General features: G+C 40.5%; 1 protein-coding gene across 10 annotated transcripts in view; it reads right to left on the reverse strand.

Annotated features, from left to right (window-relative positions):
* The window catches only part of SUGCT (succinyl-CoA:glutarate-CoA transferase), a 748,045-nt gene that overhangs the window by 634,937 nt on the left and 91,021 nt on the right, over positions 1-22,087 (reverse strand). For all 10 annotated transcript variants that reach the window (XR_013415382.1, XR_013415381.1, XM_002803307.4 and 7 more), the window contains one exon: positions 5,672-5,763. Coding sequence is in view for 8 of the 10 variants with exons in the window: in XM_002803307.4 (XP_002803353.2) it covers positions 5,672-5,763 (92 nt within the window). In the remaining 2 variants the exon portion in view is untranslated. The remainder of the gene's footprint in view (positions 1-5,671; positions 5,764-22,087) is intronic.

Consider the following 22,087-nt stretch of genomic DNA (forward strand, 5'->3'; position numbering starts at 1 on the left):
TGTTCATTTGAGTGCTCAGTATAATTCTTCTTGATGTTTAAGTGTGCCAAGATTTATGGATGAATTATTAGTCAGAACACATATCACATATGTCTGAGTCATTTACTTTCCAGAATCTCTCACACTTATTGATTTCATTCCCAATCTCTCAATTCTTTATGCATTTAAAAAAGATGATAGAGAGATAAATAGATGATTGATTGATAGATAGATAGATAGATAGATAGATAGATAGATAGATAGATAGACAGATAGATAGATAGATAGAGATATGCATGGTTGCATGTGCCTTTGGTCCCAGCTACTCAGGAGGCTGAGTGGGGAGGATCACCTGAGTCCAGGGATGTTGAGGCTGCTGTAAGCCATGATTACACTACTGCACTCTAGCCTGGGCAACAGAGTAAGATCTTGTCTAAAAAAAATATAGATAGATACGCAGGTAGGAAGGTAGATAGATAGATAGATAGATAGATAGATAGATAGATAGATAATCACATAGCACAGTACCAGATATTCATTTACTTGTTTACTCAACATAATTGTTTACTAGGGGTCTGTTCTATGCATAAAGTAGTGACCAAATCAAGGACCACGGTCTTTCCTATGAGGCTTACATCTTACTGAGGCCCATTTTAGGCAGTTAGTGAACAGACAGCAGTGAATTAGAGCCAGAACCCCAAACTCTTTATTTGAGTGCTTTCCCACTCTTTCAAATGGTCTATTTACCACATCGTAACATATATCAAGCAGCATGCAGAAGCAAGATGCAAATACAACAGACATCAGGATCATTCTGCAGGTATCATGGGGAGTGGAAAAAATACAGGCTACAGAAATAAAGCAAACCTGGGTTCAAAGTTTGGCTTTAGCCCTTTACATATCAAGTTATGTAAGCCTCTAAGCTTCAGTTATAAAATTTACCAATATGAGGCCGGGCACAGTGGCTCACGCCTGTAATCCCAGCACTTTGGTAGGCCGAAGTGGCGAATCGCTTGAGGTCAGAAGTTAGAGACCACTCAACATGGCAAAACCCCGACTCTACTAAAAATACAAAAAAAGAATTAGCTAGGCGTGGTGGCACCTGCCTATAATCCCAGCTACTGGGGAGGCTAAGGCAGGAGAATAACTTGAACCTGGGAGGCGGAGGCTGCAGTGAGCCGAGATCATGCCACCGCACTCCAGCCTGGGCGACAAAAGTGAGACTCAATCTCAAAAAAAAAAGAAAAGAAAGAAAAGAAAAGAAAAAAAAGAGTTTATCAATACATACCTGGAAGTATCAATGTGAGAATCAAAAGACATATGTAAAACGTCTATCATCTGTCTGGCATAGTGTAAGAATTCAAAATAGATTCTCTCTTTGTCCATAATCAAATATAATCTAATCTGACAACACCACAGCATATGTAGAAGGCTGGATTTTAGATTTAGTAAAGGTCAACAGTAACTAGTTTACCCAAAATCACATGATAAAGACTGCTTTTTTTTTTTTTTTTTTGATACAGAGTCTTACTCTGTCACCAGGCTGGAGTGCAGTGGCGTGATCTCAGGTCACCGCAACCTCCACATCCTAGGTTCAAGTGATTTTCCTGCCTCAGCCTCCCGAGTAGCTGGGACTACAGATGATGCATGCCACCACGCCCAGCTAATTTTTGTATTTTTAGTAGAGACGGGGTTTCAGCATGTTGGCCAGGATGGTCTCAATCTCTTGACCTCGTGATCTGCCTGCCTCGGCCTCCCAAAGTGCTGGGATTACAGGCGTAAGCCACTGTGCCCAGCCATAAAGACTTCTTTCATAAAATTTTCCCTACAGTATACTTTTTTTTTTTTTGAGACAGAGTCTCTCTTTGACACCCAGGCTGGAGTGCAGTGGTGCAATCTTGGGCCACTGTAACCTCCGCCTCCCGGGTTCAACCAATTCTCTTGCCTCAGCCTCCCGGGTGGCTGGGATTACATGCATGTGCCATGATGCCCAGCTAATTTTTGTATTTTTAGTACAGACAGGGTTTCACCATGTTGGCCAAGCTGGTCTTGAATTCCTGACCTCAAGTGATCCACCCGCCTCAGCCTCCCAAAGTGCCGGGATTACAGGCATGAGCCACCATGCCCAGTCCATATACTATACATTTAGATATGCCCCCTTTTGGATAAAAATGACATTATTATAACATTAGAGGAAAAAAACATACATTTTTAGTTTTTTCATTATAATACTATAGTCTATATCTTTGGAATATCACTCGATTTCCAGATAGAAATATATGAGACTATCACTAAAAATATATTTGTATATAATAGTGTATTTTCTCATTAAACTATTAAGTAATGTAATAAATCCACATGCAATAAGTTCAGCCACTGTTCCTTACCTCCCCAACCACATTTGGCCCGACTTCTTTATTAGTTCACAATAATCCAGTGACACTGCCCTTCTTTGGGCTCTTCAAAACTACCAGACTCTCCAGCATCAAGACATGCAATACCATGCACTACTCTCTAATGCTAATCAGCTAATGTTTAACAGGATCCTACCCTAAATATGTGGCCCTCAGAGATGCCTTCCCTGACCGAAAGCCCTGATAAACTTGGGCTCCACCGTGTAGGGTGATGTGGAGAAGCTTCCTGATGTCAGAGAAGCCTGGGTTCCAATCACTCATCTGACAACATGGAGTTACGCTACAGCACAGATACATGGCTATGCAGTTAGAGAAAAGTTCATACACAATGGATATAATTGCCAATAGTGTGTGTGCATCCGCTGGTTAAAAATATTAGCCAAGGCTTTCAGAAGTGCTTTCCTGTACAATCTCTGCTGAGAGGCTTAGGGAATTGTTAATATATTGCTGATAACATAAGAGAAAATAACTCTCTTAAGGGGGACTCCCAGCATGGCCTGATTCTTCTGATTCTTTTCTTTTTTTTTTTTTTTTTTTTTTTTTTTTTGTGGAGACGGAGTTTCACTCTTGTCACCCAGGCTGGAGTGCAATGGCGCGATCTCAGCTTACTGCAACCTCCACCTCCCGGGTTCAAGCGATTCTCCTGCCTCAGTCTCCTGAGTAGCTGGGATTACAGGAATGCAACAACACATCCGGCTAATTTTGTATTTTTAGTACAGAAGGGGTTTCTGCATGTTGGTCAGGCTGGTCTCGAACTACCAACCTGGGGTGATCCGCCCGCCTCAGCCTCCCAAAGCGCTGGGATTACAGGCATGAGCCACTGTGCCCGGCTGGCCTGATTCTGATTTCAATCAGCTTTTATCTTTAGCTGTCAAACTACACTTTATAGAGATCTTTAGAAGCATAATAATGGCCCAAGGCACACTGTTATTTATATATGTTCACAGTACCCTGTACTCTTCTTCGGAGTTCTTTTTATTTGCATGTAATAAATATTTTCTGCTGTTTGTTTTCCCCACTTAACAGCTATAGGAAGATAAGGACTGTGATTGTCCTGTAGCCTGCTTAATCTCCAGCGCCTACCACCATTCCCACAGTACGGTAGGAAACAGATGCAGTAACTACTTACTAGGTTAATGTGTAATTTAATTAAGGAATGAAAGATGTGTCCATGTGAAAGAAATACAGTATGAGAGTTAAGTTTACTTAATGTAATACATGGAAAGTATATAAAGCAATGTTTGGCACATACCAAGCACTTAATAAATGTTATTTGCTCACCTAGAACAAAAATCATCTGAGTAGGGTAACACAAGAGATAAAAGCTGTTACTGACTGAGAAATTAAGGTTAAGCATATACTGTGTAGTTATCCCTGTTAGACTACAGTGCAATGTACTAAAGGAACTACAGTAATACCCCATCTCAAGTTTTTCATTTAATTCATTTTACCATTTGAATATACAAATGTTTAAATCCCAGATCTTTTCACATATTCCTAATTGAGTTCAACACCCTTAAATAAAGGCATTCACAATAAAGAATGTCTTGGCCATATGAGAGTCTATGAAATTCAGCAATGAGAGAAATGTCCATGCTCTATTCTCTCAATGGATGGAAAGAAAACTGGTGCTCTTGAATATTTTAAGGAAAGGCCAGCAGGGTACAGTGGCTCACACCTGTAATCCCATCACTTTGGGAGGCCAAGATGGCTTGAGTCCAGGAGTTCAAGACCAGCCTGGGCAACATAATGGGACACCATCTCTGCAAAAAATTTAAAAATTAGTCAGGTTTGGTGCCACACACCTGTAGTCCAAGCTATGTGGGAGGCTGAGGTTGGAGAATCTATTGAGCCCAGGAGGCTGCAGTGTGCCATGGAGGCTGCACTCCAGCCTGGAGTGAGACCCTGTCTCAAAGAAAACAAAACAGGCTGGGTGTGGAGGTTCATGCCTATAATCCCAGCACTGGGACTGGATCACAAGGTAAGGAGTTCGAGACCAGCCTGGTCAAGATGGTGAAACCCCGTCTCTACTAAAAATACAAAAATTAATTGGTCACGGTAGCTGGCACCTGTAATCCCAGCTACTTGGGAGGCTGAGGCAGGAGAATCCTTTGAACTTAGGAGGTGGAGGCTGCAGTGAGCTGAGATCGTGCCATTGCACACTCTAGCCTGGGCGACAGAGCAAGACTGTCTTTAAAGAGAGAAAAAAAAAAAAAAGCAAAGGCCACACATTTTTTTCCTAAGACTTGTGAAAATGAAACTAAAATGAAAGTTGTGACAATAACTTTATATTTCAAGAAATTAAAACCCCAACAGTTGCTTTGAAATTAATAAAAAGTAAATCTCATCATGAGGAAATAGAGGCAAAGAGAAATGATTAATTAATAAGTAAAACTAAATAAAAAGAAGACTGCAAAAGACTTGAGGTCACTCTGCCTCAGTTTATTCCAACACTACAGCAAGCAAAATTTCCTGAAGAATTAACTAGAAGAAGTGATTTGGGGAATGAACACCCACTGAAACAAGTTTTTTAAGGCCATCAATCTAATTTGTTTTGAAATGGGGTGTGTTTTAGCACTTTTTTTTCACTTTGTTTAATGTCATTCATATTGTTTTCCCCAAGAGTCTTTTTTTAATCTAACCAACCACATTTTGGCCATCTAAATGCTTGAACTTCCCAACCAAATATCAATGGAGAGGAATTATTATAAATAATTATTTCACTGTCAGAATCTCATGCACATGACAAATCAGATACATTTAAACCTGAGGGAGGCTTTAAGCAACAAATTTTCAAATACATAACTACCTATAATGTTCCAGAAGGAAAAAGAGACCCTCTGCTATGTATACATGGCAGATGAAGGCACTCTAGTGAAATGGACATCTGTGGTCTAGTCTAGTCAACTGTTTTATTTCAAAGAAGAAATATTCCTAAATCACATAAAGGTGCCTATATTAAGCTTGAATAACATAATAAATGTGGAAAGTGTGTTCACCATCTGATCTATGGCTTCTTGCTAAAAACACTGCTCTTTTCCATGTGGCCAAATTGATGTTTAGCCTGAATACATTTGCAATGAACGCTTCCCATTTTACTTTCATAAGCATTCGCTTTCCCTGGTTTCTTTCTAAAATTATTACTTTCAATGGCAAAAACAGCAACTACCTTTTCCCCAACCTAATGACTCGTTTAATCCTATGGGTTAGTGCAGAGTAAAATCCTTTTGGAATATGTAAGGGATGAAATTATGAATATTCTAAGGAATGATACCTACCTCAGGCCCTGTGATGTGCATCAGACCAGAAACAGCTGAGGCAACAGCATCATAACCAGCTCGCTGAGAAATTGGACCTGTCTGACCATACCCTAAAACAACAAAAATAAACATATTCAGCACCACACAGGGTGTGCTAAAACCACTGTACAATATAGTGTGTTAAAAACATTTGTATCCAGAAATCCTGCAGCATTTCGAGACTATTAGATCTATACTATTCCTTGAAGAAGGCAGTAAGAATTCATTATAGTGCTCGCCCTGGCTATTCTATTTTTTGTTTTTTGTTTTTTTGTTTTGTTTTGTTTTGTTTTGAGACAGGGTCTCACTCCCTTCAAGCAGGGTGGAGTGTAGTGGTTCGATCTCGGCTCACTGCAACCTCCACCTCCCGGGTTCAAGTGATTCTCTTTCTTCAGCCTCCCAAGTAGCTAGGATAACAGGTGTGCGCCACCACATCCAGCTAATTTTTGTATTTTTAGTAAAGACAAGGTTTCACCATGTTGGCAAGGCTAGTCTCAAACTCCTGACGTGAAGTGATACACCTGCCTCAGCCTCCCAAAATGCTAGGATTACAGGCGTGAGCCACCGTGCCTGGCTATTCTTAAAAAAAATCAGAGGCTGGATGCGGTGGCTCAAGCCTGTAATCCTAGCACTTTGGGAGGCTGAGGTGGGCGGATCACTTGAGGTCAGGAGTTCCAGACCAGCCTGGTCAACATGGTGAAACCTCGTCTCTACTAAAAATACAAAAATTAGCCGGGTGTGGTGGTATGCGCCTGTAATCCCAGCTACTGGGGAGGCTGAGGCACAAGAATCGCCTGAACCAGGAGGTGGAGGTTGCATTGAGCTGAGACTGCACCACTGCACTCCAGCCTGGGCAACAGAGGGAGACTCCCTTTAAAAAAAAAAAAAAAGAAAGAAAGAAAAAAAAAGGAAATAATTCAAAACCAGACTCACATTCTCACATGCAATAATCAATTAGAGTTCAGTACTGCCTCTCCCCTCTACATAGGGCATAAACCTCTGATTTGTCACAGGGTCCACCACTCTACTCCCATACACCTCAGCCAGGTTTCAGTTACTTCCCTGACTCCAACAGGTATTTGCTACCCTTGTTTTGTACACAGTAATATACAAAGTTAAGCAAAACAGTATCTCCCTGAGTTCTATTTATGTATTTTCTCAAGCAAGCAAAGAAAACCTAAATAATTTTAAAATTTGGACATAAATAAAATAAAACAATTACATCAACTTTTACATCAATTTTTAAGATTACAAAGAGAAGGTAGAAAAGGTGTCACATTTTTTTCTTTTTTTTTTTTTTTTTTTTTGCCACCAGCAAGAATTAACAGAACACAGGAAAGATTTTCTCCTACTCCCCTCAGTCCTAGTGCTCATTGCTACATCATGACGGTTTTATCAGGCCAGGCACGGTGGCTCACGCCTGTAATCCCAGGACTCAGGGAGGCTGAGGCAGAAGGATCACCTAAGGTCAAGAGTTCGAGACCAGCCTGGCCAACACAATGAAACCCAGTCTGTACTAAAAACACAGAAATTAGCTGTATGTGGTGGTGAGTGCCTGTAATCCCAGCTACTGGGGAGGCTGAGGCAAGAGAATTGCTTAAACCCAGGAGGCAGAGGTTGCAGTTAGCCGAGATTGTACCACCACACTATACCCTGGGCAACAGAGCAAAACTCTGTCTCAAAAAATAATAATAAAAATAAAAATAAATACAGGCTGTATCAGAAGCTACATAAATCTGTCTCCAAATCCTACCTATCAAGCAGAGTGGCCCAATAAAGAGCTTTCCATACACATCAGTTACTTGCTGATATTCCCTGCATATGCTGCTTTAGGAAGGCCATGACAGGGTTGCCTGCAAGCCTTGTTTCTCCAGCCACCTGAAAGACTCTCCCTCAACCTTGTGTAAAAGAGCACCCTTGTTATATATGTTGCCACAGCGCTTATCACAATAAACACAATACCATTATTTGTTAGATTTATTTTGTCTCCTCCCTACTAAAGTGTATACTCCAGAATGTTTTTCTGTTTCATTCACTGCGTATCCCCAGCCTCTAGAATAGTGTTCAATAACATTTATTGAAGGAATGAATGAGTGCAAAAATATTTTATATAAAAATAATTTTTTGGCCGGATGTGGTGGCTCACGCCTATAGTCCCAGCACTTTGAGAGATCACGGCAGGCAGATCACTTGAGGTCAGGAGTTTGAGAACAGCCTGGCCAACAAGGTGAAACCCCATCTCTACTAAAATTACAAAAATTACCCAAGTGTGGTGGTGCACGCCCGTAGTCCCAGCTACTTGGGAGGCTAAGACAGGAGAATCGCTTGAACCCAGGAGGTGGAGGTGGCAGTTAGCCAAGTTTGTGCCACTGCACTCCAGCCTGGGCAACAGAGTGAGAGTCTGTCTCAAAGAATAAAAATAATAATAATAACATTAATAATTTTTTTCAAAAACAAATAGTCTATAAAAAGTAAATAAAGAAAACTACAAAAGTGATAATCACCAATTAATCTACCCAGATGTATTCACCACCAGAAATGATCTTTCTCACAAATAAGCGTATGTAAAACAAACTCCACAGACAAAATTATCACTTAATATTAAGGAATTAAAATAATTCAAGATTATACTTATAATTATTGATGATTTAAAAACAGTGTTAAAACATGTCTCTGCTTATGCTTTATCCTGGAAATTATCAAATAAAAATAGATAGAATATATAATAAACTCATCAGTCAACTTCAATAATTATTCATGGTCAATCTTATTTCCACTATGCCTATTTTTCAATCAGAACTATGACATGAAGAAAAAAACAAAACCATTCTCCTTTTCTTTTTTTTTTGGACACTGGGTCTTACTCTGTCACCCAGACCATAGTGTAGTGGCACCGTCGGGGCACACTGCAACCTCGACTGACTGTGTTCCAGCAATTCTCCCACCTCGGCCTCCCGAGTAGCTGGAACTACAGGCACACACCACTACGCCCAGCTGATTTTTGCATTTTGGGTAGGGATGGGATTTCACTATGTTGCCCAGGCTGGTTTTGAACTCCTGAGCTCAAGCAATCCACCTGCCTCAGTCTCCCAAAGCGCTGGGATTACAGGCATGAACTACGACGCCTTGCCACACAAAACCATACTGAAAAAAACCCAAACATCTTGATTCAGGTAAATTACAGTTTTGTCTCCCAATATCAATAACAAAACTTATAAATTCCTAACTATTACTTTCTCAGGCTTTAGAAAAACAAAAATGGGATATGAAGCAAATAAAGAGAAATAAACTATAAGTCAACATTCTCTGTGCAGAAATAAATTAACGCCAAGTTTTACAGAACGAGTTCCAGGGTAGGCCATGTGCTGCTGTAAACGGCACCCTGGCCCGGGATTCCAGCCTTCAAAGCAATGGTTTTCAAAGCAATGGTTTTCAAACCACAGGTAGTCCTCAGCATAAAACAAGTCTCCAGAAACAGAGAGAAGCTACCACCATCAGCAGGAAGGCCTGTGCACGTGAACCACCTGTTATCTCAGCAGGAAGTCAACAAAAGGAATTAAGTTTCAGTTAACTCTAGGTTCGGAAAATCAGGTGCTTCTGGCCAGGAGCCCAAATCCTTCAAATGGGACAAACCCAGGTCCCTCACCATCAGTGCAACTCTAAACGGACTCTTCTAAATAAAGGCCTGCAGGAAAAATTCTCTTTTTGTTCAGCTTAGAACAAGGGAGAGACACAAATACCCCAATTACTTTAAATTACAACTTGTAAGTATTTCTATTAAAGAGAAAAGGAATAGTTGCTCTCATTGGAAGCAGTAAGGTATAGGGGAAAAGGGGAGTTTTTGGATTAAAAAAAAATCTGGATTCAAATTATAGCTCTGCCAACTATTAAATCTTTGACAATTCATTCAATCTTCCTAAGCCTCAATGTCTTCATCTGTAAAACGGCAATATTCACATTTATCTCACAGATTTCTTATGAGGATTTAATTCAATTAGATAACACAAACAAAATGAATTTTACATTGAGAGCTAAATATACACAGTTACTAAAGATGCATTAATCAATATATTAATATATTAGCTTACCTTTTCTACAAAATGTTGGGAATAACAAAAAGAAAACTACCCTGAGGTATGTCAAATGATGACAAGAGACATCTAAGCATTGACATTATGTTATTTAATAAACCATGAAAATTAAGATATTTTGTACTTGGAACCTTGCACTTGTTCATAATAGCAAAGAAGCTGACAATAATAATAAACATGGCTGGGTGCAGTGGCTCACGCCTGTAATCCCAGCAGTTTGGGAGGCCGAGGCGGGTAGATCACTAGGTCAGGAGTTCGAGATAAGCCTGGCCAACATGGTATAACCCTGTCTCTACTAAAGATACAAAAAATTAGCCAGGCGTGGTGGCTCATGCCTGTAATCCCAGCTACTTGGGACACTGAGGCAGGAGAATCACTTGAAACTGGGAGGCAGAGGTTGCAGTGAGCTGAGACTGTGCCATTGCACTCCAGCCTAGGCAACAGGGCGAGACTCCGTCTCAATAATAATAATAATAACAATAAACATATATATTCCATAATAGGAGTCAAAAATTATTCCACTTTTTCACCTTATACTTATAACTATTTAAATACTGACTACCAGTATATCAACAAATATTTATGAGAATAAATAAACAAAATTTTAAAGCAGAGAATGAACATCAGAATGGTATTTTACTAAGATTACTCTGTTGGTGTTGTGCAGAATGAAATTATTCATTAATAATTTAATGAAGAGGTAGAAAAAAATGTTAAGCCTGGGATCCAGATAGTTCTTTTAAATTTTATTTTTAGCTTTACAATTCCAAAAACAACTATAATTAAAATATAAATTAAAGAGCAAAAATGTAGGCATGTCAATTCTATTTTATATTCAAGTAAAGAGCTAAGAAAAATCAGGGAAGTTATGGAAAATCAGAGAGGAACACCCAACACACATTTTCTTTCTCTTTCTCCCTCCCTCTCTTCCACTTAGTAATTCACATTCATTTTAAGGAGCAACCTCGCCATCTTGTGGCATTTATGGACACTGAAAGCAAAATGTGAATTTCTACACTAGGTAAAAATGTACAGGGAGGATGCTAAGGGGAAAAGATTTACTATCTCTTAATGTTTTCCCTGAGTGCCATATGATCTGGCCTGCCTACCCCATTTTTCCTCTTAATTATGTCTAACTTTATATTTTCCCTCTCTCCTTAACTTCTGCCTTAGAAAGCAGGAGCTACCATTGGTGCTCTTGTTTTCTGTAATTCCTGTGACACCTCCCATCAGTGCTCAACACACTGTCTGTCAACCGTTACCCTTTTGGAAGTCACAGGTACCTTTGACAAACTGGTAAGAAGCTATGAACTCACCTCAGAAGAAAGTAATTGAACACATGCTCATACTCTTAGAACCCCATTCATTAACCCCTGTTGCCCTGGGTTAAGAGTCAGGCTAAGGACCTTCAGTAGGTCATCACTGCTCCAGGCCCGGAGCACTTCAATTATCAAAACAATTCTCCCACCAGGGATCTGTTCAAGGACAGCTTTGAGACTTCCAAGCAACCAAGAGACTCAGGATGAGGCTTTCACTTTCTAATAAAAGGAAAAGAGAGAACAAAATAAAGTATCTCTCATCTATACTATTTCATTAGTCACCTGTTTCTGCTCTCCCTACCTCATTCTGGACTCTTGTGATCACAGTGATTGACTAATTGATTGATTGTGACAGGGTCTTGATCTATTACCCAGGCTGGAGTGCAGTGGTGTGATCTTAGCTCACTGAAGCCTCAATCTCCTGGGCTGAAGCAATCCACCCACCTCAGCCTCCCAAGTAACTGTGAGCACAGGCATGCACCACCACATCCGGCTAATTTTTAAAATTGTTTGTAGAGATGTGGTGTTGCTTTGTTGCCCAGGCTAGTCTTGAACTCCTGGGCTCAAGCAATCTTCCCATCTCAGCTTCCCAAAGTACGAGGATTACAGGCATGAGCCACCATGCTCAACCATACAGTGACCTTTTGAAAAGGTAAATCAGTGCACTACTTTCCTGCCTAAAGCTTTTTAAGGGCTTTCCAAGTCACTTAAAATAAACTTCCACTCTTTATCCTGGCTTAGAGGGCCCCATGTGGCTTGGTTACCTATTCTTTGGCCTCAGCTTATCTGTTTTCCCAATGCCTTATCTTGGGTCCTGATGTTCTTTTTTGTGTTCTCCACAGTTTATTCCCATGGTGGGGCCTTTGCACTACCTAGGATGTACTTCTCTCCAGTCTTCACATGGCTTGCTACTACATCCTCCTCAGAGAAGCTTTCTCTGCCACACAATCTAACATAGACTCCTAGGAATGCTCTAGCATTTTATGATATTTTCATTCTCTCTAAAGTACTTATCACCAGTGGATACAAAAGCATGTTGAATAAATGAGTGACTGTGAATATATAAGTCTGGGAATAAAAACAACACTTGTTACAACTGGCTATAGGACAGAGATAAACCTCTACTTCCTCCAGTGATGTCTGAAATAACCTACTGAGGGTAGAGGACTCCCGGCAACTGAGTTCTGAAGTTCAACTGTTGAGATTCCCCAGCAGTCCATATTTGGTCCCCTCTCTTCTCATTCTCATCTCTCTAATAAATCTCATCCCTTCTGTGGCTCTAAACAAGATACTGGCAATCCCCATATCTACAATAACAATGACAACATTTATCAAGTTATTGTATATTAGACACTCTGTTAGACTTCTGTCAATTAGATTGTTTAATTCACAAAACAACTCTATGAATTATCCCCTTTTTACAACTGAGACATGGAAAGGTTAACTAATCTACTCAAGGTCACGCAAATAGGAAGTAACAGAGCTTGGATTTGAACCCAAATCTGGGTCCTTAAATAAAAAGATGTTTATATATATTTATGCATGTATGGACGTCTCCACCAGAAAGTCCAAGGTAATGCAAGCTGACAACCCCTAAGCAGAAGTTATCCCACTTAAGTCACACTCATATGCCACCAACCCAGACTGCTCCTTCTACATTCACTAATTCAAACTGAAGGAAACCTAAGGGCCATCCTGGACTCTATTCTTTTACTTACTGCCTATATCCAATGGATCACTAATTCCTAATTTTTTGACCTGCCAAATAATTCCCAAATCCACCCAGCCTCTCATGTCCTGCGATAGCCTGCTTACTGCTTCCCCGTCTCAGTTTATTCTTTATGTGACTACAAAAGCCTTTCGAATTTGTAATTTTTTTTTTTTTTTTTTTTTTTTTTTGAGACGGAGTCTCGCGCTGTCACCCAGGCTGGAGTGCAGTGGCCGGATCTCAGCTCACTGCAAGCTCCGCCTCCCGGGTTCAAGCCATTCTCCTGCCTCAGCCTCCCGAGTAGCTGGGATTACAGGCGTCCGCCACCTCGCCTGGCTAGTTTTTTGTATTTTTTAGTAGAGACGGGGTTTCACCATGTTAACCAGGATGGTCTCGATCTCCTGACCTCGTGATCCGCCCGTCTCGGCCTCCCAAAGTGCTGGGATTACAGGCTTGAGCCACCGTGCCCGGCCTCGAATTTGTAATTCTAATCAAGACATTTCCTTATTGAAATTCTTAGGAAATCACCTGTAGGATAAAAATAACGGTTCCTTAGCAAGACATACTGCATTGTTTGTGACCTAGCCCCCACTCACTCCCTATATCTTATCTCTGGCCACCCCTTGACATGCATACTTAGAATAGCCATTCTTCAGATATGCAAACTCTTTAACTCCTCTGAGCCTCTATACATGACATTTCACTTGTGATCCTCATCTCCATTATTTGTCAGTTCAAGGACAGCTCAAACCTAGCACTCTTTAAGATATAGACCTGGTCAATGATAGGTTACTAGGGACAAGAGAGAAGCAGGTTTCAAAGAGGACTAAGACCTATCCTGGTAATGAGTTCAAAAACAGGTATATATTTAAAAGTAATACCATTATTATTAGCTAGAAGGTTAAGATTAATATTCTAGCAACTACAGAAACTCCAACAACAGACTGTTTACCTGAAAGGAAAACAAAATGCAATAAAATGTTTCATAGTAAGCAATGTAATTCCTCAAAATGTATATATATATATCTGGATTCTGTTTCTCTACTCATTTTCTAGTGTAGGATGTTTCTGAATTAAAATGATGAGGTATAAACTCCTGATGCTTTTTTTTTTTTTTTTTTTGAGACAGAATCTTGCTCTGTCACGTCACTAGGCTGGAGTGCAGTGGCATCATCTCAGCTCACTGCAGCCTCCACCTCCCAGGTTCAAGTGATTTTCCTGCCTCAGCCTCCCAAGTAGCTGGGACTACAGGCACGCACCACCAAGCCCAGTTAATTTTTGTATTTTTAGTAGAGACGAGGTTTCACTATGTTGGCCAGGATGGTCTTGATATCTCCTGACCTCATGATCCACCCACCTCGGCCTCCCAAAGTGCTGGGATTACAGGCGTGAGCCACCGCACCCGGACTTTTTTTTTTTTTTTTTTTTTTTTTTGAGATGGAGTCTCACTCTACTGCCCAGGCTGCAGTGCAGTGAGGCAATCTTGGCTCACTGCAACCTCCACTTCCCAGCTTGAAGCCATCCTCCTGCCTCAGCCTCCCGAGTAGCTGGGACTACAGCTGCATGCCACCATGCCTGGTTAATTTTTGTATTTTTAGTACAGACAGGGTTTCACCATGTTGGCCAGACTGGTCTTGGATTCCTGACCTCAGGTGGTCCACCCGCCTTGGCCTCTCAAACTGCTGGGATTACAGGCGTGAGCCAACACACCCAGCGCATATTTTTTTTTTAATATTTATTTTCTTATCCATCCACTAAAAAGGCCTAGAATCAAAGACTAACCCAGTATCACTGAGATTCCTACTATCAGACAGTGGTATGTAAATACAACTTCCTACTAAGAGGAACTAACAGTCCTTGAAGAAATGGCTGATTCCAGGATGGGGCAGGAAATGTACAAAATGTTCCTGGAATATCTTGTTGTAACAGAAATCAAGGAAGCTATCAAAAATTATTGGTCATGTCATAAAGATGCAGAAGCCAACCCGGAAAGGCCTTTACTGGCCTGAGAATGTGAGCATCAAGAAGGATAATAATTGCAAAAACTTGAAGCACATCAAATATGCTCAATACCGTGGGTTCATAATGATATTACAAAAAAAAAAAAAAAAATAGCCACTACTGGTAAAGCCTAGGGGAAAATTCATTATTATGACAATTGGTAAATAAAGGGAATGTGTATCCCTCCTGCCTATACCTCAGGGTAATCAAAAAGCTGATGAGAGAAAGAGTCCCCTTACTGAAGTTTCCCAACTAATATATGAGGAAGGAATGATAGAACTAGAATAGCACATTTTGTAATTCCTAATAAATTCACAGATCTAGGAAATCATCATCAATGCCTGCCAACATCACAGAGTAAGTAATGTCCAGCCATTTATATGCCTCTTAGTAGAACTGCACACCACCTTCTGTGAAGTATTTTTGGCCAAAAAAAAAAAAAAAACCCCACAAATCTGAGCAAGTTATAAGCAATTTATAAAGAACAAAAAAAAATTAACATCATAGGAATGTAGCAAAATCAAAAAATACAACAGGACAAATTAACTGGTTTTTTAAACAAATAAATTTCAAGAAAAAAGACTGAGAAGGAACTATAAATGTAAAGTCTTAAGAAATACATAACTCAACTGCCATAATTACCTTATTTGGATCCCAATTCAAATTACCAACTAAAAAAGAGAGAGAGAGAATTGGGAAAAATCTGAAAGACAACTGTATATTTAATGACATTAAGGAATAATGACAAGAAAGAAAGAAAAAGAAAGGAAGGAAGGAAGGAAGGAAGGAAGGAAGGAAGGAAGGAAGGAAGGAAGGAAGGAAGGAAGGAAGGAAGGAAGGAAGGAAGGAAGGAAGGAAGGAAGGAAAAAGAAAGAAAAGAAAAGAAAAGAAAAGAAAAGAAAAGAAAAGAGGCCGGGCGCGGTGGCTCAAGCCTGTAATCCCAGCACTTTGGGAGGCCGAGGCGGGTGGATCACGAGGTCAGGAGATTGAGACTATCCTGGCTAACATGGTGAAACCCCGTCTCTACTAAAAATACAAAAAACTAGCCGGGCGTGGTGGCGGGCGCCTGTAGTCTCAGCTACTTGGGAGGCTGAGGCGGGAGAATGGCGTGAACCCGGGAGGCGGAGCTTGCAGTGAGCCGAGATCACGCCACTGCACTCCAGCCTGGGAGACACAGCGAGACTCCGTCTCAAAAAAAAAAAAAAAAAAAAAAAAAGAAAAGAAAAGAAAAGGCCAGGTACAGTGGCTCACAACTGTAATCCCAGCACCTTGGGAGGTGGAGGCCGGATGGATCACTTGAGGTCAGGACTTCCAAAACAGCCTGACCAACATGGCGAAACCCCATCTCTACTAAAGATACAAAATCAGCCAGGCATGGTAGCACATGCCTGTAATCCCAGCTATTTGGGAGGCTGAGGCAGGACAATTGCTTGAACCCGGGAGGCAGAGATTGCAGTGAGCCGAGATCGTGCCATTGCACTCCAGCCTGGGCAACAAGAGTGAAACTCCATCTCAAAAAATAAATAAAGGAATTATGATTATTTTTACTTATGTGTGATAATGGCATTGGCCTCCAAAAGTGCTGGGATTACAGACGTCAGCCACAGCACCTGGCCTGGATGTTTATGTGTTAAAAGAAGAGTCCTTTCCTACTAGATACATCCTGAAATATTTAAAAATGAAATGATGAAGTCTGAGGTTTGCTTTAAAATAATCAAGGATTATTCAACTATTATATATCAATTTAAAATTTTTTTTATAAAATAATGTTGGCATTGGGAAGCCAAGGCAAGAGGATCTCTCGAGCCCAGGACCCCATCTCTACCAAAAATTTTAAAATTAGCCAGATATGGTAGCACATACATGTAGTCCTAGCTACTGGGGAGGCTGAGGTAAGGGGATCCCTTGAACCCAGGAGGTCAAGGAGGCTGCAGTGAGTTGTGATCCCATCACCAAAGTAAGACTGGCCATGAATTATCATTACTGGGCTGGGATCTTAAGCTCTTAAGATCTATTATACTGGCCAAGCTTAGTGACTCACATCTGTAATCCCAGCACTTTGGGAGGCTGGCGGGGGGTGCGGGGGGGGGGGTGGATCACTTGAGGTCAGGAGTTCCAGACCAGCCTGGCCAACATCGTGAAATCCCACCCCTACTAAAAATACAAAAAAATTAGCTAGGCGTGGTGGTGGGTGCCTGTAGTCCCAGCTACTTGGGAGGCTGAGACAGGAGAATCACTTGAACCCAGAAGGCGGAGGTTGCAGTGAGCCGATATAGCACCATTGCACTCCAGCCTGGGAGATCAAGTGAGACTCTGTCACCAAAAAAAAAAAAAAGACCTATTATACTATTCTACTTTAGGTAACTTTAAATTTTTCCACAATAAGATGTTTTAAAAATTATTTATTTTTTATTTAATTATTAATAATTAACTTTTTTATTTAATAGATTTTTTGTTTGTTTGAGACAAGAGTTTTGCTTTTGTTGCCCAGGCTGGAGTGCAATGGCAGGACCTCAGCTCACTGCAAGCATAAGCCACTGCTCCTGGCCAATAAATTTTTAAGTGATATGCAAATTTCATTTTGTATGTCTAAAAGTAGACCAAGGAATTTTAGAGCTAAATGGGTATGGGGCAAAAATTCTTATTTTACAGATGAAAAAAACTTGAAGACCAGGTAGGTTAAGTGACTTGGCCAAAGTCATGAAGCCAAGCAATAACAAAACTAGAACTAATGCTCATTTCAGTTTTCCACACTGGATACCCTACACCTGAAAAAAAAAGAGTTAGTTTTCTATTCAGAAGATTCTCCTTAGCCACTTTTTACTTTTATGGAGTTAATTCAGAACCAAAACCTAGAGTCAGTTCTCTAGTGTTTTTGGTCTTTGTGTGTTTTTGTTTTGCAGACAGTTCCCTTGTGAGAACTAAATGAGACGTGGTCAGCAAATGGTCCAAAGTTTTACAGTCTTACAGGATTTCACTTCATTTTTTCTATTGACCTGGTGAAAAACCTTCCCATCACTTTGAAAGAAGTTTTGCCACAACCATACTGTCAATTTAGTAGTTTATCCTTCTGTCATGTGTATGATAATGTAGATTCACACAGTTGTACCTCATTTTGCTTTATTTCCTTTTCTCTTTTGCCCTCAGGGTACAGATACAGCATCTCCAACCTACAGATAGTCACTTTTCTACATGCAAGATTCCAAAACCAACCTCAGCAGGATACCAATAAGATTTGTGTAAATTTCAATACAGCAAGAGACCTCCCAATATACCTGCTAGCCAATCTAAATTAACATATAACCCAAAGACTCCATAAAGTCAACTAATAGCAGTAATTTAGGGTTATAATAATAATAGTCAACATGTACAGAGCACTTCTGTATTCTATAGACTGTGTTGGTGCTTCATATGTCATCTCATTTAAGTCTCACAAGAACTATACAAAGTAAATTTTATTGCCCTAGTTTAATTATTATTGAGAAAATATGAGGTTCTGAAAGACTGAGTGCCTTACCCAAAGATACAAAGCTACTCTCTCTGATTCTATAATTATTGAACTGTAAACATTCATTACTATGAGTAATATTTTACAAAATATTTCCATGAGTATCAACAATTCATCGACCTTAGCCAGGCACAGTGGCTCACACCTGTAATCCCAGCACTTTGGGAGGCTGAGGCAGGCAGATTAATTGAGGTCAGGAGTTCAAGACCAGCCTGGCCAACACAGTGAAACCCTATGTCTACTAAAAATACAAAAACTAGCTGGGCATGGTGGCACGTGCCTGTAATCCCAGCTACTTGGAGGGTGAGGCAGAAGAATTGCTTATACCCGGCAGGCAGAGGTTGCAGTGAGCCAAGATCAAGCCACTTACTACAGCCTGGGCGACAGAATGGGACTCCCCATCTCAAAAAAAAAAAAAAAAAAAAAAAATTCATACATTATTCAAAGACCAAAAATCTGATTAATATGGTTTACTACCTCAATCACCTTTGAAATTGGACCCCTCAATCTCTACCACAGAAAGGCAGCAAAACTGGATAATTACACAGCACCTAAAACTTCTGAAATGTAATAACAAGCAGCATATGTCCCTAGTCACCAAAGGTAAATAAATTGGTAAGTTAAGCAGTATCCTGTGATGCAGCAAAAGCATACTGAACAAAAAAAGAAAAAAGTTTACACTGATACTTGTCTTTATTACCGAATTCCCACTTTGTTTTACTATATCCAACTTGAGAATGCTAATATATAAAGGTATGTTTTGTCTGGCAATTGTTTCACACGCATATGTTTCATTTTCCTCAACTAGATAGCACCTTCTACCCCAACAGGCAGGCAGCCTCTGTGATACCAAAAGGTCTTGTTCCCCCATAGTACCCCACTGTAGACACAGCGGGGCTTCTCCCACAGGAATGTAGTGTGGATGCACCTATAGACAGCCTTCCTAGAACAATTGAGAATGATTGCAACCCACAGGAGGAGCATTCCCCAAATTCAGGCCAACACAAAAGGCAGAGTCACAATTCCTCCCTACTTGAAATATCAACATCCATACAGATGAAAAGTGGTCCGGTCTGATCTGAATAGCAGGAACACTGGGACACAGGAAACAGTAGTATAGCAGGAATTTAATAAACACTTTTCACCTAACTGGTGCATATTTTCACCTTTTACAGTATCCCATGCATGCCTGTGATGTTTTTCACGTAAACTATCAAAATAAATGTTTTCAGAAGATTGACAGGAGCTAAGTATCAAGATACTATCTTGCCTAAAATATACACTGTTTTTAAAGGAAAAAAAAAAGTCTTCAAAACTATTATTCAAATGGAGTCTACAATTTCAAAGGCTCTGATGACCATGTCAATGTATCTTGCTAAAAGTGACCTTAACTAAATTCACAATCACATACACACACTTATACACATGCATGTGCACACACACACACGCACAGATCATCCTAAATCCTAGAACACTTATTCAGATAAGGAGGGGAAAAAAACTATTATAAACCACACAGACTAAATGAAAATAAATTGCAAAATTTGTCTTCAAATTAAGAATTTAAATATATTTTCATGGAATCTAAAGAAACTACATCAGCAATTAGATCTATGTCCCAAAGATCAAACATTTTTTACAAAATGAATGCAGCTCACATTCTGGCAGATGGATCATGGAATCATTAAAGAATGAAGAGAATTACCATTGTTAGGTATTTTTCATTGTCAGGAGCAAAATCAAATTTCAAATGACAGGAATATAAAACATAATCTTTTAGTAGAAAAGAAAATAAAGACTCAGCCAGACTCTCACATAAAACCAATTCCCTATAGCTGGATTCCCACACTCCAAATAGCAGCACTACGTCAGCCTGTGAAAGGACATTTTAGGCAAAGAACACAGAAATGTTCAGTACAGATCTCTTTACAAACCAAGACTAAACAACATCTCAAATCAAATCCAGATAAATGGATAACCCAAATGAGTAATAAATTAACAAGAATCACCTTCAGCCTTGTTCCATCGCCAAGAGGAAAACACAATTAAGTACAGTCTACATCTTTATTTAATAGAGATAAATGAAAGAACAGAATAAAAGTAACTAAAGTAAGTAAGATAGTAAATAAAATCCAGTAACCTTTGAACTGCCCAAAGTGAGAGCAATTAAAGTCTTTTCAAAAGTGCAGACTTCAGGGCAAGCAATGCTTCCTAAATAGGCAAACATACACAGTGACTGCAAATCCCAGGCAGAAAAGAATGTGAAATCAGGAGAAAGAGCATGTAATGGCATGTATAACATGTGATGGCCCTGGTGAAAATGATCATTTATAGAATAACTAATGGGTAGTTTAAAAAGTTTGCAGTTATAAGCACATCTAGTTCTCAGATCTTGGTTTTTAAATACCCTTTGTCACTCAATGGAACCAGGGCTTCTTGGATAAACGGTTGATTCCACAACTGGGGCAAGAAATAAAAATAGGCTGGGTGCGGTGGCTTACACCTGTAATCCCAGCACTTTGGGAGGCCAAGGCGGGTGGATCACCTGAGGTCACGAATTCGAGACCCATTTGACCAATATGGTGAAACCCCGTCTCTATTAAAAATACAAAAATTAGCCAGGTGTAGTGGTGGATACCTGTAGCCCCTGCTACTTGGGAGGCTAAGCCAGGAGAATCGCTTGAACCTGGGAGGTGGTGGTTGCAGTGAGCCGAGATCATGCCACTGCACTCTAGCCTGCACAACAGAGAAAGACTACCTCAAAAAGAAAGAAAGAGGAGGAAGGAAGGAAGGAAGGAAGGAAGGAAGGAAGGAAGGAAGGAAGGAGGGAGGGAGGGAGGGAGGGAGGGAGGGAGGGAGGGAGGGAGGGAGGGAAGGAAGGAAGGAAGGAAGGAAGGAAGGAAGGAAGGAAGGAAGGAAGGAAGGAAGGAAGGAAGGAAGGACTTAATTAAGAAAGTGCTGGCCGGGCATGGTGGCTCACGTCTGTAATCCCAGCACTTAGGGAGGCCAAGGCAGGTGGATCACGAGGTCAAGAGGTTGAGATCATCCTGGCCTAACATGGTGAAACCCCATCTCTACTAAAAATATAAAAAGTAGCTGGGCATGGAGGAGCCTCCACCTCCTGAGTTCAAGCAATTCTCCTGCCTCAGCCTCTCAAGTAGCAGGGACTACAGGCACGCACACCACAGCCAGCTAATTTTTGTATTTTTAGTAAAGATAGAGTTTCGTCATGTTAGCCAGGCTGGTCTCGAACTCCTGACCTCAGGTTATCTGCCCATCTCAGCTTCCCAAAGTGCTGGGATTACAGGCGTGAGCTACTGCACCCAGTCTATTCTACTAATTTTGATTTGACAAATATCTGAGTAGCTACCATGTGCAGACAGTACTTCCAAAAAAATCAGAAGCACTTAAGAAAAACCATCAGTGTTCAACAGTGACAGACGCAAATCCATGTAGCACCTCATTTTGCAAAACCTAGCCTCTAATGCCTCCACGGCTGGACATAAGGTTGAAGGACTGGAGAACATGGAGAAGAGGTACAGGCAGTAGTGAAGGTCTTATTTAATTGTACCACTCTGGTGACCCAGCATTGCCGCTCCCTGGGATTGACAGGAATTTAAAGCCTACTTATTGTAACATGGGGCATTGTAATAGGTTCTTCCAAGATCTCTTCCACTCCATCACTGGGGATCTCTCACTGCCAGAATTTTTTACATTGATGAATCTATCTGTTTTCCACCTGGTCACTTCTAAGTCCCTCCTCAGCCC

Source organism: Macaca mulatta, chromosome 3 (assembly GCF_049350105.2).
Source record: "Macaca mulatta isolate MMU2019108-1 chromosome 3, T2T-MMU8v2.0, whole genome shotgun sequence".
In the NCBI taxonomy this organism is placed as follows: Eukaryota; Metazoa; Chordata; class Mammalia; order Primates; family Cercopithecidae; genus Macaca; species Macaca mulatta.